This window comes from Eptesicus fuscus, chromosome 7 (genome assembly GCF_027574615.1).
Source record: "Eptesicus fuscus isolate TK198812 chromosome 7, DD_ASM_mEF_20220401, whole genome shotgun sequence".
Classification (NCBI taxonomy): domain Eukaryota; kingdom Metazoa; phylum Chordata; class Mammalia; order Chiroptera; family Vespertilionidae; genus Eptesicus; species Eptesicus fuscus.
This window is the reverse complement of record NC_072479.1, coordinates 15,199,935-15,217,072: the sequence shown is the minus strand read 5'-3', so window position 1 is coordinate 15,217,072 and position 17,138 is coordinate 15,199,935. Positions and strand designations below refer to the sequence as shown.

At 48.4% G+C, this 17,138-nt stretch overlaps 1 protein-coding gene across 1 annotated transcript in view; it reads left to right on the top strand.

Annotated features, from left to right (window-relative positions):
- The window catches only part of WNT5B (Wnt family member 5B), a 147,570-nt gene that overhangs the window by 103,965 nt on the left and 26,467 nt on the right, over positions 1-17,138 (top strand). Inside the window, exons 2-4 of the mRNA XM_054718762.1 lie at positions 8,984-9,129; positions 10,762-11,009; positions 15,682-15,974. Of these exons, the coding sequence (XP_054574737.1) occupies positions 9,053-9,129; positions 10,762-11,009; positions 15,682-15,974 (618 nt within the window). The 5' untranslated portion in view covers positions 8,984-9,052. The remainder of the gene's footprint in view (positions 1-8,983; positions 9,130-10,761; positions 11,010-15,681; positions 15,975-17,138) is intronic.

Sequence of the window (17,138 nt, the reverse complement as noted above, 5' to 3'; positions counted from 1 at the left end):
GCTTTTTCTGGACAATTGATATTGAATGCTCAGTAGGAATTTAGAGGGACTACATGAAAAAAGGGACATATGCAACACTTTCAACAATAAAGATTAACAAAAAAGAAGAATGATTCTGAGAACATTGAAAATTATCAAAATCCTTTGTCACATATTGCAATATCTCTCCTAACCTTCAAATTTTCTCTCTTTTTAAAAAATCCTCACCAGAGGATATGTGTTTGTGTGTGTTTTTTTAACTTTTAAAAAAATTGAGTTTAGAGAGAGAGGAAAGGGGAGGGAGAAAGTGAGGGAGAGAAAGAGAGAAAAAGAAAAAAAACACATCCATATGAGAGAGAAACATTGATCAACATCAATCAGTTTTCTCCCACAGGTACCCAACCAAGGATTGAACCCGCAACCCAGGGTGAGAATTGAACATACGACCCTTCAGTGCATGGGAGGACGCTCCAACCAACTGAGCCACCCAGCCAGGGCGAAGTTTTCTCTTTTTGACCAAACCACATCTTTATGTGAAGTCCTTCTTGCTCTTTTCCTCCTATTTAAAGCCTACACATTCTTTAAGTCCCTCCTCCAGTCCTACCTCCTGACTATGACTGCTCCCTTGGACTCCTCAGGCACTTCACCTGTCCTGTGTTTCAGAGTAGGTTTTCCACTTCCCCTAGCTAGACCAAACCACCTCTAGGAGCAACATCTTTGACCTTTTCACATTATAGTATAACTAGAGGCCCGGTGCACGAAATTCGTGCATGGGAGGGGGGGGTTGTCCCTCAGCCCAGCCTGAACCCTCTCCAATCTGGGACCCCTCAAGGGATGTCCGACTGCCCATTTAGGCCCAATCCCTCTCACAATCCAGGACTGCTGTCTCTCAACCGCTCACCTGCCTGCCTTCCTGATTGCCCCTAACCGCTTCTGCCTGCCAGCCTGATCACCCCCTAACCACTCTGCTGCCAGCCTGTTTGCCCCCAACTTCCCTCCTCTGCCGACCTGGTCACCCCTAACTGCCCTCTCCTACAGGGTTGATCACCTCCAACTGCCCTCCCTTGCAGGCCTGGTCCTTCTCAACTGCCCTCCCTTGCAGGCCGGGTGCCTCCCAACTGCCCCTCTCCTGCTGGCCATCTTGTGGTGGCCATCTTGTGTCCACATGGGGGCAGGATCTTTGACCACATGGGGGCAGCTATATTGTGTGTTGCAGTGATGATCAATCTGCATAGTACTCTTTTATTAGATAGGATAGAGGCCTGGTACAGGGGTGGGGGCCAGCTGGTTTGCCCTGAAGGGTGTCCTGGATCAGGGTGGGGGTTCCCTTGGGGCGTGGGGCTGCCTGGGCGAGGGGCCTGTGGTGGTTTGCAGGCCAGCCACGCACCCTGGCGACCCAAGCAGAGGCCCTGGTATCTAGAATTTATTTTCCTTCTACAATTGAAACTTTGTAGCCTGGAGCGGAGCCAAGCCTGGGGCTCCCACCGAGGCCGGCAGCCATTTCTGTTGGGGTTATAATTGAAACTTTGTAGCCTTAAGCAGGGTGGGCCCGGCCAGGGTGTGCGGAAAGCTTTGCTTCCCCTGTTGCCGGCGGCAACCCTGGCCTGCTCTCTCAAGCTCCATTCTGCCGCCATTTGTTTGAATTTGTTTACCTTCTATAATTGAAACTTTGTAGCTTGAGTGGAGGCTTAGGCCTGGCAAGGGCAGGCGGAAAGCTTGGCTTCCTCTGTTACCTAGGAAACCTTGCTCTCTGTGGCTATAGCCATCTTGGTTTGGGTTAATTTGCATGCTCACTCTGATTGGATGGTGGGCGTGGCTGGGGGCGTGGCTTGTGGGTGTGTCGGAGGTATGGTCAATTTGCATATTTGTCTATTATTAGGTAGGATAAGCAGGATTAGAAGTCAAAGAGTTCATGTGTCTTTGAAGAAAAGGTAGAGACTGAACTGAGTCTTGGAATCTCCAAAATCTCAGCTAATATCTGATATTAGATTCCCAAATAAGGGAATACATCAGTAGAAGCAGTTTTTTTGCTGCTCAATGGGCTGGGCCATATGGAAGCCAAAGGACTCCTTTGTCTCCATGACAGGCTGACCTCAGTGGCCTGTGTCCTATATCCTGGAGAACCAGAGAGGGCTATTCTCTTTTTCTTTTTTTTCTTTTTTTTATATATATTTTATTGATTTTTTACAGAGAGAAAGAGAGAGGGATAGAGAGTTAGAAACATCGATGAGAGAGGAACATCGATCAGCTGCCTCTTGCACACCCCCTACTGGGGATGTGCCCGCAACCAAGGTACATGCCCTTGACCGGAATCGAACCTGGGACCCTTGAGTCCGCAGGCCGACGCTCTATCCACTGAGCCAAACCGGTTTCGGCGCTATTCTCTTTTTTAATCAACAAATACTTATTGAGCACATACTAGGTACCCTTGGACACTATCCCAACCACTGGGAGAAAATCGTGAATAAGACCATTTGCGGAGCTTATGAGGAAAGAAACAAAAATACAAATAAACATGCCAAATTATGCCACGTTATATTAAATGTGGCAAAACATGCAAGAAGCTAGGGAGAGGATGACAGAGGTGGGGGCCTGCTTTGGATTGAATGGTCAAGGAAGGCATCTTTGAGGGTGTGACCTCAAGGACAAAGCCTGATTTGCACAGACAGAGGGCAACCCCTTCCCAGAAGTCAGCAAAGCACAAAGGTGTGGGGTGGTGAGGAGGTTTGGGGTTTCTGGAGCACAAAGTGAAAACCAAAACAAGATGGAAAGGTTGGCAAGGTCACATTTTGAAAGGACTTGTGTAATGTGATGGTGTTTGGTTTCATCCTTTAGGAGATGGGGAACCTTTGATACACATAAACACCAGCTCTCTAAAACTGTTATTCTATCTTAATTCCTCCAGCCTTAAGCAGCCTGTCATCATTTTGGTTGGGAGAAGTCTGGCTTTCTTCCCCCACTGACAAGGCTGTGTGTGTGTGTGTGTGTGTGTGTGTGTGTTTATACCAGTGACTTTACAATCAGCCTGGTGGTTGTTGTTGTTTTTTAAATTAACATTGCTTTTTGTGCTACTTCCTGTGAATTAGGATGTTGTTATCTGATTTACCTTTTTTTTCAGTGCCCTTGACTAAATAGGTATTGCATGTTTAAAAAATTTTTTTTTAAATTTATTTATAGAGAGAAGAAGGGAGAGCGAGCAAAACATCAATCAGTTGCCTCCTGCAGGCACCTGACCAGGGATCGAACCCACAACCTAATTATAAGCCTTGACTGGGAATCAAACCTGCCACCTTTTGGTGTAGGAGACAACACCCAACCAACTGAGCCACCTGGTCAGGGCTGATTTACTGTACTGCTATTCACAGCCTTAGCAATAGGGCAATAGTGAAAAGAAGAAAAGCAAGGCAGGGGGCTTGTTATATTCCAGGGACAGGGAAGAGCTACCAAGGATGTGATGTATTTATCTCTGTTGGGGAAGAGTAGAAAGATCTGGAATCCCAGCCAGGGTCTACCATTCAATTGCTGTCTGAGCAAGCTACTTAACCTCTTTACACCTTGGTTTCCTTGTATTCAAAGTGAGGGTAATAATGTCATATACCACATAGAATTCTGGTGAAGATTAAATTAGAAAAGTGGATGTAAAACACTTGGTTCAGTGCATGTAGTAGGTGCTCAATAAATGTTCACTAATATCAGGTATGTCACTGGTTATTAACCAAGAACCGTTTATTACTGCCTAGTATAACTATACTGGGCACATGGGGCATAGATGGAAAGTAGAAAAAGTAAGTTTGCGTCTTTAAGAAACTTCTGATTGTTGGAGAAGTAAGATATACACACAGCTCCAAGACAGCATGTCTGGGAGAGGGTGGTGCTGAGTAGATCCCTGAACTCATAAATGCTAACGGAGTCCCAAGTAAGTGGAAAGAGTTTCATGGTGTTGGGTTCATCAAGGAGGAAGTGAACCATGAGCATGGACTTGGAAGTAGTCTAAGGTTTGGATTGCTGGAGAGGAGAATGCCTCTTGGGAAGAGATCAGAATGAGGTCTTGTGGGGAAAGCAGGGTTGTTCTAGGAGCGGGGGGAAGGGGAGGTGCGAAAAGAGGCCCGCATTTGGAAATCCAGGAGAAGACCACGAGGGAAAATGAGGCCAGGCTGCGAAGTTCAGGATGGTTAAAGAACTGAGAACCACTGCAAGTTTTCAAATGGAAATATTACGATGTTCAATCCGTATTTTAGGAAGACCTGTTGGCGCTATCTGGGTTAGACCACAAAGAACTGTTCTGTGTTGAGCTGTAAGGAGGGTGAACACTTACTTGGAAACAGGGGAGGAAATGAGTGAACGCGATGGACACTTCAGGAGGTGTTAGTCAAGATCCACAGAGGGTCTTTCTCTACTCTTTACGGTGCTGGAGATGCAGTGAGCAAGGAAAGAGAAGACTGGGATGGCAGCTGTCATTCCTGCACCTCCTCTATCCGCCCCGACCCCATGGAGGTAATTTAACCACAGGCAAGTACGTGATGGCAGTGCAGCCAGGCGTTCACAGAGGGAAGCATCCCCTTTGCAGACTGCTAGGGCTGTTCACCTTGCTATGCCAGGGAGGTTAACAAGAGAGCAAGTGCGTTTTTAAATTTTGCATTCAGTAGCTCTTCACTGGGTCACCCAGCAAGAATTAGCCAGTGGCCACCGTGAGAAGGCTCCCATCCAGCATCTTGGTTATTTCTTGGTAAGTTTCTAGGTTTGAGGGTGCCTGTCTGAGGCAGGGGGACAGGTGTGGGACGGGGCACCATTTTCTGTGTGACTCACAGGCTGCTTAAGTCCTGAACACCCAGTGGTGGTTTTTGTGAGCAGAGCAGCTAATAACTCTTCCAAGCCCTTGTCCTGTGGGTTGAGGTTTTCATCACAGGCACAGTCTGCAGTGTGTGTGGAAAGCACAGAGATACCTCTTTAAGGACGGATTTGCTGGGGTCTCAGCTCCACTTGTCCAAGTCTCTCTCCTTGGTCTCCTATCTCTGGGCTGGATGGCCACAGCCCCCTAAGGAAATGAAAATTGGTAACTGAGTCCAACCAGAAAAAGGACGAGAACCCGGAGTTCCTGTTTTCAGACACGCTGCCCTCTGGTTGTGCTGGTAGAGCAGGCGGTGCCGTCTGGGTCAGGACCCAGGACGTGCCACAGGGGTTGGAGATGTGCAGCAGGGCGGTCCCCTGCTGCTTTCCATCTACACAGCGGTTTGGGCAGGTACTTCCCAATGCGGCTTTCCCCAAGGACCCTACGTAACCTAAGTTTTTACCCCTTATTCTTTTAAAATTTTGTATTGACTTTATTGGGGTGATATTGGTTAATAGAATTATATAGGTTTCAGGTGCACAATTCTACAATATGTAATCTGTTTGTGTGTTCACCATCCCATTTATCCCTCCTTTACCTTTACGCTCTTCTACCTCCCCCCGCCCCCCTTTCCCTCTGGTAATCCCCATTCTGTTGTCTGTGTCTATGAGTGTGTGTGTGTGTGTGTGTGTGTGTGTGTGTGTGTGTTTTTTTTTTTTTTGCTTAATCACCTTTTTCACCCAGCCCCACTCCCCACTCCCCTCTAACAGTTGCCAGCCTGTTTTCTGTATCTATGAGTCTGTTTCTATTTTGTTTGTTTGTTTATTTTACTCATTAGATTCCACACATAAGTGAAATCACATGGTATTTTTCTTTCTCTGACTGGCTTATCACCCCTTATTCTTGATTCTAGTCCCCGCTTGATTTTTTTCTCATAATATTCACAGGACCTAACATATTATGTACAGTTGATCCCTGAAAAATATGGGTGTGAACTGCGCAGGTCCACTTATACACAGGTTTTTTTCAATAAATACTGTAAATGTATTTTCTCTTCCTTATGATTTTAATAATATCTTTTCTCTAGCTTATTTTATTATCAGAATATAGTATACAATACATATAACATACAAAATATGTGTTAATCGACTCTTTATGTTCTTGGTAAGATTTCCAGTTAATAGTAGGCTATTAGTAGTTAACTTTTGAGGGAGTCAAAGTTATATGCTGATTTTGGACTGGGTGGGGGGGTCAGTGCCCCTATACCCTGCCTGAATTTATTTGTTCATTGCCTATCTCTGGCACTTAGAGCAGTAACTGGGACACATGAGGCCCCTAGTGCATATTGGATTAAAGAATTTATTGAACAAAAGAATGGCTGAATGAAGAAGCAGAGCAGATGTGTCTGATCAGCCCATGCGGGCCCTGAGGAGGGTCCGATGGAGAATGTTGCATCTCCCCATCCCTGCAACCTCCCAGTCACTACCGAAGAAGAGGCCCTGGATTCTCTCCTACTTAACTGTTTGGTGGCTCTGAAATGACACCTCTCATAGGAAAGAGAAACTGTTTAGTTTTTGGGGGAAACTCTGGTTATTACAAAGGCAGCAAAAAGAATTCGCCCTGCCTTTGGGATAATTACTAGACCTATTTCCCCACACAGGAACAGTCTCCCCTGGTTGAGACCTGCTGTGAAACTCAGCAGTGGCCCACAAACAGGGCTTCTGATGTGTCCTTCTCATTAAGACCAAACCATCAGTCCCCACACATTTTCCTTCCTCCCCAGTCCCACTGAGGCAAGTTTCCATTCTGCCCACACTCGTGAAACCAGTCACCAGCACCCACCTTTCTCCTCCTAGCCCTGCCTGAGGAAATCAAAGAATATAAATGAGGGCGGGCGAGGGCGGTGGTTGGTGGCCACTCAGAGGGGTGGCTTGCATCTGGAAGGCAGAGAAAGAGGCCACCATACATGCTAGAGTCTTTTTCTTTCTTTTTTAAGTTTTTAAAAATCTTTTCTTAATGAGAGTTTGATGGAAAGCACAAGTTGGTAGGCGGCTGCTGGGAGTGAGCCTGTCTTAGTTTATGTTTATGTTTATGTTTATGTTTATGTTTATAAAGCACGGAGGGGCGGGATTAGCAGCTCTTGGAAGTTTGGCCTTAGCTCACCTGCCAGCCTGGCACTGGGGTGTCAAAGCCACAGTGACTGTTAGCTGGCACTGATTCCCGTCCTTGGCTCCGAAACAGTGGCTCCAGTGTGGCCTCGGCTGCACCTCGGACTTGCAGAGCCAGAGAGATTTCACTGGGGCCTGGTGAAAGGGTGTGACAGAGTGAGAGCCACTGGTGTGAGGGGGAATCCGTGGGGATAAGAAGTGTCAGCAGCTGGAGAAAGAGCTCAGCTGTCTGCATGGGAATGTGTGAGGATGTGTGTCGGTGGGAGTCGGGGTTTTGCAGGAGGCTTGGTGGTGGGCTGGCCATGTGGGTGGGAGGGAGGAGGGCCACAGGGAGTAGGGGCAGCTCTGACTCTTGAGTCCCCAAGAAGGACTGGTAGGTGGAGCTGAGGATGTTTGGACAAGGAGATTCTTTGAAGCTTTTCTCTTGTCCTCCCTACTCTGGACCTGGTCCCTCCCCTCCATAAAGCCATTAGCTTCTGGTGCCAGCCCTATCTCTGCTCCATCTCTCTTGGTTCCAGTCAGTGCATTCACAGACCTTCTGCCCTCAGGGACGGGGAGGATTTATGGGGGGTAGAGGTTAGAGGGGGAGGGGGCATCCTTTAGAGGAGGGGAGGTCTGTTTGGGAAGTAGGGTGTGGGGAGCTGTTAGTCCGCTGGGCTAGAGACGGGATCATTTCCGAGCGAGCTCTGCATGACAAAGAGGAAGGAGCAAGTTTTTTCTTTGATCTGCCCCCTGCTGACCTCACACACCTGCCTGTTGGTGCCCTGGCCCCAACCAAGACCCCACGGAGAAAAACCAAAAGGGGGTGGGGATAGGCTGTGGCCCAGCTTCCCTGGATCTAGCTCAGGCCACCTTCCTCTCTTGGTGGCCCCAGGACAAAAAATATCTGCCAGGCTGATGACCCAAAGCACCTGCCGCCCCCTCCCGGAGAGCCTGGCGACCCAGAACTGCGCGGTGAGGTGGGGGTGGGGGCGTTGGGAGCGTGTGTTTGTGTGTGTAAGGTTGGAGGTGTTAAGGGGTAGTGGGAAGAAGACTCACTAGGACGGAGGGGTCACGCCCTGGATGAAAGCTACGGGGGAAACGAGGTGAGGGTGAGTCGGAGGGGCGTGTTTTTACGGACTTGCTCCAGGATCCAGAAGCTGGATTTTCTGTAGGTTTTCAAGGACTCCAGGAAAGGTGTTTGCGGGGAATACCGGTAGTTGCAAAAAGCTGCGGGAGGCTCTCATGCCACAAAGGAAGGGGCTGTTGCTCAGCACAGATGTTAGAGGCTAGGGTTGCAGACGAGGAGCAGGAGGTGCCCCCATTCTGCTGTAGGTGCTGCTGGGACACAGGGCCCCTGAGCACAGGGGCGGGATGAGGGCCACCCAGGGAGGCACGCCCCAGCCTCCAGAGCTTTAGGGCCCCGGCTGGCTGTAGGCTTTTACATTTCTCAGAGAAGTTGCCCTGAGAAAGTGAAAAGTCCTTGCCTTCTCCCTGCTATTATTCCCGGTAAACAACTTTTGGGATTTGGAAAACTTTAGAGTGAGAAGGTTACAGATTGAGAGGGAAACTCCTGTTTGGCTGTCAAGCCAACTCACCAATTGTTTTTTAGCCCCACAAAAGAGCCTCGTGGCCAGAGACATCCACCTCTGGCAGGCGTGAGAGGTAAAGAGGAGGGCGATGGGGTGGTTCTCGCTCTGGAAGGGCAGATGTGCATTGCATAAATGCTGCATAGCACATGCTCTGTTCTTGAAGTAGTGTGTCTTCATTTCTCTCTTCTAGTTTCTCAGCTTGTATTTCCTTTGGAATTAGGCCTCGAGTGGGGTCTTCACATTTTGGGGGTAAGAGACATCAAGGCAATCCTATGGTGAGATGAACAGTAAGAAATGGAGGTTGGAAAGAGGCTGAGTTTCTTTGGGAGAGCAGCAAGTGATGTTAGATCCAGCCCAGAGCTCACTCCCCTGTCTCCTGGTCCTCCCCTATCTGTTGCATTTCCACATTGATTCTCCCTCCATTTCTGTTTTCTCAGGGAGCCCAGTTTTGGAAGCTGGCAGTCCCAGGGGTCCTCCCAAGACGCTGGGGAGGGCTGAGGCCGACCATGCCAGGCCTGCTGCTGCTCGCTGCTGCGCTGCTCTCCAGCTGGGCTCAGCTCCCCGCCGAAGCCAGCTCCTGGTGGTGAGTGAGAGGGGCTGAAGTCCTCCTCTACAGCCTACGCCTCCTTTGGAAATTGAAATGTGGAGAAGGTCACGGTGGGGGCGGGTCGTGATCATTCCTTTATTCATAGGGATCCCGAGGCCCTCTTTTATCCCAGGAAATCTGGCACAGCCCTTTTTCTCTCCCAAGCCCCCAGAGGTAAAGGTTCCACAGGATGAAGGGTTAGTTCATTTGGCTTTTTCTTCGATCCTGTCTGCATTCCCCTTTTCCTGGCTCTACCACCATTTCTATGGGTGGTTAAAAATATCTCTTTTGTTGCTATTGGATGGTTTTTATTTTATTTATTTTTTGCTGGTAGGGGCAAGGAGAGTAGAATTTCTGTTTTATAAGTCTGAGGACAAGATGAGGGATTTGTAGCATCATGTGTGTCTTTCTTTTTGTGTTTTAAAGACTGTTGTCATTGCCAAGTCAACATGGAAATGGCAGGCACTCACCACCTGTTTTGCACAGACTGTGCCCTGCTCAAATTTTCACTCAGATGACAATTGTACAGCCTTTTCGTCTAACTTCACACTTTATTGTGTCTGGTGGATGATGAGCCAGAGGGAGAGCCCTTGAACGGATAAAGAGTGGATGAGGGGATGTGTGGGTCAGATACGGAAGTGAAGACACTTAGGGTATATTGCAATGCATGTAAATTGGATTAGATTTTAACGGCATAAGGGGAAGTTCTAGTTAAGGGAATGTATTGCTTTCCGTCACACATCCTGCAGTTAGGCCAAAGTGAACGACTCACTCCTACTCCTGGAGTAAGTCATGTGCTCTCCTGTTGGCTCTCTTTGCCCTCTGCCTCAGATGAATATAGCCTGCCCTGCCTGTCTCCTTCTCCTCCTGCCCCGCCCTCTTTAGGAGCCAGCTCACACTCTGGCCATCTCCTTGTACACACTCCTCCCAGCCCAGGCCGCCTGGCTCAGCTGGTAGGAGCATTGTCCCCATACATTGGAAGGTCTCGGATTCCTTTCCTTGTCAGGTTCACCCCTGGCTTCAATCGGGGCACGTGCAGGAGGCAACTGATTGATGTTTCTCTCTCTCTCTTTCTCCCTTCTTCCCCTCTCTCTAAAAATCAATGAAAATGTCCTTAGGTGAGGATTAAGAAATAGAAATTTAAAAATAAATATTTTTTTAAAAGCTCCTCTCCCAGCTGTAAGAACTCTTCCTCTGTCTGATCGCTCTGGATCCAGAAGCTCAAGTTTGTCTTAGGCATCTGATATCTCACATGTCACCTGTGTTCGTGCCTCAGTTTCCCCAATTTTCTTTATTGATTTTAGTGAGGGAGAAAGAGAAGTGAGAAAGAGAGACATTGATGTGAGAGAGACACGTCAATCGGTTGCCTCCTGTAGGCACCCTGACCAGGGATCGAACCCACAACGTAGGTATGTGTCCTGACGGGAATTGAACCCATGACCTTACAGTGTACTGGATGACAGTCCAACCATCAAGCCACATTGTCCAGGGCTCCCCAATTTCCTTTTCCCAGCCCTCATTGCACGGTCTTATTCACAGAAAGCACTCAATAAATGTGTTGGATGAATGACTTACTGCTGCACGCAGGCATGTGCTCACTCCTTTCCCCTTTCTGAATTGCTGCTGTAGGTCGTTAGCTATGAACCCGGTGCAGAGACCTGAGATGTTCATCATCGGTGCCCAGCCTGTGTGCAGCCAGCTTCCGGGGCTCTCCCCGGGCCAGAGAAAGCTGTGCCAGTTGTACCAGGAGCACATGGCCTACATAGGGGAGGGAGCCAAGATGGGCATCAAGGAGTGCCAGCACCAGTTCCGGCAGAGGCGGTGGAACTGCAGCACCGTGGACGACACCTCTGTCTTTGGGAGGGTCATGCAGATAGGTAAGCAGCCACAGACATGGCTTGGCTGAAGGAGCTGTGCTCACCTGGCCTGGGTGCACGCATGCTCTCTCTCCCAGGATGGGCAGAGAGAGCCCACTTGAGTGTCTAACTGGGTTTTCTCGTGGCTTGGAATTGGCCTGTGAGGGGGGAGGGAGGTGCACGCAGACAGCGGCGTCTCAGAGGATGTGTTAGCCGCACAGCTCAGTGCTCGGCTAACCCTCTCTTCCAGCTTCGCCCTGTCTGGGCTGCCAGCGTGACTCACTCTGGGAAGGGCTCAGAGCATCTGAGTTGAGTTAGAGAGAATTGGGAAGCCGCCCACCACCAGTGCCCTTTGTCTCACGCAGCACAAGGGCCTCCTTTGAGAGCCTTGCCCTGAATGTCTGTAAGCTTTTTGCCTCTTTCACTTGGACCCTGAGAGAGATAGAAACTTTGAGCCAAATTGGTGATAGCTGTCATTAATCCAACCCAGATCCAGTCCTGGCTTTTTCATTGAAAGGGTGTGTGTGAAAGTGGGGGCAGGGGACAGACTGAAGAAGAAAGATGAGAGGGCCACTCTCCCCAGATTCCAGCTCTCTCCCCTCTCCCACTCCTGGTCTAGGATTCTTTCGCTGCCCTATTGCTTAGATGGAGGTGTGATCTGGGGTCTAATTGTTTTAGGTCCTTTTGAAATGTAATTCTCCTCTCCCTGGCAAGAAATTGAGAAATCCGGCCTTATTCTACTGGGTCTTATCCCCAGGGCCATAAAAGGAAGGTGTTAGAGCACTGAAGTCCCTATCTCACATTCTCTCAGAACAGCTTCCCCTCAAAAGACATTCTGGAGTTACCCAAGGCTGCAGTTTTCCTAAAGAATGATTTTAGCAGCAGGGAGTTAGGGAGTTGAGATTCCGATCCCCTGTATACTTGGCAGCCCCCCACCTCTTGACCTCTTTCCTCTCCTCCCCTTCCACATATTGAGAAGTGAGGACCAGGGGAAAGTACACTTTGAACCTCACTTCTCTCTTCCTTCAGTGTCAACTCGAGAGTCACAAAAGGATGCTCATGTTCTCATGACAGTCTTACTGGGCAACTTTCCCAAAAGAATGGACTTGAGGATTAAGTGAGATTTGGTGATAATTTATCAATTCTTCTCAAATATACTTAGTATCTGTCCCTTCTTCCTGGTAAAGATCTCGGTCAGCAGCACCCTCTGTCCTGGGTTTCCGGTGAGGGCACAGGATGGCCCAAGCACAGAGAGAGGCACCCCTAATCACTTTAGGGGAATAACCTAATGTATGCCTGATGTTGGCCAGATCCTTTCCATGTGTTGTTTTGTTTGAGTGAAGGCCAGAAAATGAGGCTTTCCTTTTTTACTTTAGAAAGAAAAGTGTTGGCCGGAGTAGAAAACTCTGCTGGGTACAGGTTTGCACGGTGGGATGGCCTGTGAACGCAGACCCTACCTGTCTGCTTTATGTTCACCGTTCCTTTCTGTAGCTTCCCCGGGAAGCTGTCCTCCATGCCCCCCCTGGTGAGTCCTCTCACAGCTGGCTTGTGTGTGACTTCCCAAGACCCCTTCCTTCTCTGAAGCATGGAGGAACCTTCCTGACAGCTGGAACAGAGAGGGTGTAAGATTATCCTGCTGGCTCCTCTTGTCCTACTAGAGGAAGGTCTTTTTAATAGCTGCTGGTTTAACGGCCTTTTTCCTTGATATGATTTGAGTTTCCACTCTGAATTGTTTCATATATAGACACCCTTCGCCCATGCTTATCCATTCTTGCTTTCTGAGAAGAGCACTAGAAGCCTTACTTACCAAGCTTACCTGAGACCCACCTGCTGCCCATGAAGGCAGAGCCACCTGCACTCAGGACCTAAGGAAGCCCCGGCCGAAAGAGGCAGAATGACTGCACGAGACAGCTAATTCACTCAGGACAGGTTAGGGTTCCAAGCCATGCTGCTGGGCGAGGACCCTCAGAGCGCGTACTGCCTGCGATATCACGCTCAGCCTCAGGTCCCCTATTTTAAAAGGCAATTCTGAGAGGGGTGACTCAGCTCTAAAAAAACATGTTTGCTAAAGAATGGAAGAAGAAATCAGACATATATAGCTTGGAAAAGAGAACGAATAAAGGGCATCTTCGTTGTTTTCAAATACTGAAGGGCTGTCATATGGAAAAGGGATTAGATGGTGCCTCTCCAGCAGGCAGAAGTTATAGGGAAGCCTATTTCAGCTTAATATAAGAATGCTCTGGTGATTAGAGTCACTACAGAAGGGGGAATGGGTTGCCTTGAGAACCCAACCCACTTCTCTGAGGAATGCTGTAAAAGGAATGCTCACAGTGGGTGGAATGTGGCTCTGGACTGCAGCTTCAGAGGCTCCTTCCTGCCCCGGGAGCCAGCTGACGCCCCATTCTGGGAAGACTTCTCAGGCATGACTCCCTCCTGCCTAAGAGCCTCTTACATCCTGGGAGCTCTCGCTCATAGTCTGACTCCCCCAGACCGGATCGGCCCTGGTCTCTGGCAGTGGTTCAGCGCTGATTCAGATGTTAAGCCTGATCGCTGAGTCATGGGTGTGACTTCCTACATCCCTGGGTTTTCTTGGGCTACTCCTAGTCTACTTGGGCTACTCCTGACCAGAAGCTGGCCCCTGGTTAATTGAGAAAAACTAATTTTCCCGTGTGGTCTGGTTGCAAACTTCACTGTGCTGTTCCTAGATAATCCAAACGTAGGGTAAGGTGATCACTCTAGACCTCCTAATTACAGACTGCTTCCCTCTCCACCTGCCAAGACAGAATTGTGGTATGTCTACTTCTGACCATGGAGAGCAGAAATTCTGTCTGGTTTAATAGCTGAGATCAGGATGGAATCTCAGTTTCCCGCTAAAAGCCACTCTCTTCCTTCCATTACTGAGTTCATATGAATGTTATTTCTTATTTCTTTATTGAAATATAAAGTAATATACAGTTCAGTGTATATTCACAAGATTGTGCAATGAGCACTACTATCTAATTCCAGAACCCTATAGAGAAATTGCATACCCATTAGAGATCACTCTTCATTTCTCTCCCCTTCTCCCCAAACCCTAGGTAACCACTAATCTTTCTGTCTTTATGAATTTTCATATTATGAACATTTCATATAAATGGGATCATATGTGGCCTTTTATATGAGGTGCAGTATAGACACAAAATGCTAAGTGATCACTTAGCATAATAATTTCAAGGTTCACCCATGTTCTAATGGTACTTAATTAATTTTTTAATACAATATGTTTTTAAAATATGTTTTTGTTGATTTTTAGAGAAAGAGAAAGGGAGAGAGAGAGAGAGAGAGAGAGAAACATTGATGTGAGAGAGAAATTTCAATGGGTTGCCTTCCGTATGCACCCCAACCGGGGATTGAACCTACAGCCGGGTATTGAACCCACACCTGGGTCATGTACCTTGACCAGGAATCGAACTGGCAACCCTTTGGTGCATGGGATGACACTCAACCAACTGAGGCACACCAACCAGGACTGTACTTTATTACTTTTTATGGCTAAATAATATCCCATTGTATGGATAAGACCACCTTTTGTTTACCCATATACCTGCTGATGGACAATGTGAGGTTTTTTGTTTGTTTTTTTTTAACATTTTGGCTTTTATGAAGAATGTTACAGTGAACATTCATGTATAAGTTTTTCTGTAGACAGATGTTTTCCTTTATCTTGGATATATTGTAGGAATGGAATTGCGGGGTCATGTGGTAATTCTATGTTTGAGGAGCTGCCAGGCTGTTTCCAAAGCAGCGGTACCATTGAACATTCCCACCAGCAGTACATGAGGGTTCCCGTTTTTCTATAGTCCCCCCCGACTTTTTAGCTGTCATTTTGATGATAGCCATACTCATGCGTGTGAAGTGGTGTCTCATTGTGATTTTGATTTGCATTTCCCTGGTGGCTGAGTATTATTTTTTGTAAACATTTTTATTGAATTAGAGCATATATCATGTGAGTTTTCAAGTGGTTCACTACAGCAATAGAGGAACGGCTTTTCTAGTAGAAATGACCCAGGTGTTTGGAGAGACCTGCTGAGGTCCCATAGGTGTGGGTCCCAGTGCTGGGGATTGGGCGGCAGCGTGGACCCTGCGGAAGACCCGGAGACAGCTTGGATGGTTCTGGATGTTGTAATTCCAGTTCACTTTCTACTCCTGCTCTAGCTAGATAACGGTAGCCATAAAAAGACAGATGTGTGGCTCCCAGAGTGAAAAATTGCCCTCTGTAAGGGAGAGATTTTTGTGAGAACAGAGTCCTGTTTTTAGTCCCATGATTTCTATTTAGTCTCCCTCTCTCGGTCTCAGGTGTTTCCTAAATTCCTCAATGCCCACTCTCTCCTGCGTGGAGGTCTGCCTCCTAGGAATCTCCTGGTCATATAGACTTCTGGAATGGATGTGAGTGTAAGCCCAGGGCTGCGGGGGAGTCACTCTGTTTGGTATATGGTAGGGCAGAGTAGGTCAAGTTCAGCTCATGATCAAGAGAAGTTTCAAACCGTTAGAGTCATGCGAAGTGAAAGGCCACTCCCGGGCGTGTTACGGCTGCGGCTGTGGCGGCTGTGGCGGCTGTGGCGGCTGTGGCGGCATGGGTTTGGAGGAGGCAGAGGGGAGGAAGCCTCCACTAGAGAGTTGACCCCCTTCGCCCCCGTCTTGCCTTGTCTTGCAGGGAGCCGGGAGACGGCCTTCACCTATGCTGTGAGCGCCGCGGGGGTGGTGAACGCCATCAGCAGGGCCTGCCGAGAGGGTGAGCTGTCCACCTGTGGCTGCAGCAGGACAGCGAGGCCCAAGGACCTTCCCCGGGACTGGCTGTGGGGCGGCTGTGGGGACAACGTGGAGTACGGCTACCGGTTTGCTAAGGAGTTTGTGGATGCCCGGGAGCGGGAGAAGAACTTTGCCAAGGGATCGGAGGAGCAGGGCCGGGTGCTTATGAACCTGCAGAACAACGAGGCGGGTCGAAGGGTGAGCTGGACCTCGTCCCCCATCCCCACCCTTCCCCACTCACCGCAGACCAGCTGGGCTGTCCCTGGGCTGAGCTCTGAGGTGTGACCTGGCCATGGAAGAAGGGGTTGGCCTGCTTAGGGAGATCTTACAACTGCCAACCTAGATGCCCACGTTATTCAACTAATCCCTTTCAAAAGGGTCCATTGCCCAACGGGCACATGCACTTGTCATTTTTTTAACCTTACTTATTTCTCCACAGTACATCTGTCCCTATAGGGCTCAGTTGCAATCTTATGATCAGAATTTCAGACATAAGGAATGGAGTTCTTGTCTTGACTGACCCTCTTGTAATTTGAACAGATAGGATGAATGGAAGTTTAGGCTGTTAGACTTAGTCTAGGGTTTATGATTTTTTAATTTTATTGATTTTTTTTTTTTGAGAGAAAGGGAAGGAGAGAGAAAGAGAGCGAGAGAGAAATGTGAGAGAGAAATGTTGATCAGCTGCTTCCCACACACGTCCCAGTAGGGGATTGAGCCCAAAACCTGGGTATGTGCCCCAACCAGGAATTGAACTCGCCACCCTTTGGTGTACATGACTACACTCGAACCACCTGAGTCACACTGGCCCGGCCTAGGGTTTATGATTTCTTAAAGATTTAGGTAAAAGAGAGCTGACTTAAGAGCTGCCATCAAACAATCCAGAAACCCAGTCCAAAAGCTCGTTTAGGTCTAATGGCAAACACTTGTGTGACGGGAGTTTTACACGTAAGTGGAAGTGTGAAGGACAAACCATTCTTTGAAGGCTCAAGCAGATAGTCTCACCAATCACTTGTAAGATATGACGTTCTCTGAGCCTCAGTTTCAGTGGGAACTAACCTGGAGGTTTAGAGGTGAGCTCGCTTTATTGTATGTGCAGAGCCTAACTGGGCAACTTGTCTTTATGGTGTTCTGGGAGTACATGCCTGCTCTGCCTGTACCTTGTTCATAAACACCCACCTTTGGGCACATGCTCTGGACTCCTCTTTTCCTGTGCTGCGCTGAGAGGCCCCTGCCCCAGGAAATTGGGGGCTCTCCCAATATAGCCATTGTGGGAGGAGGGTGGACTTGCACCCAGGTCTCCCTGTAGAGAGGTCTGAGTGCTGGTGGTGGGACACTCTTCTGACATAGGGGCAGGGGCCCACA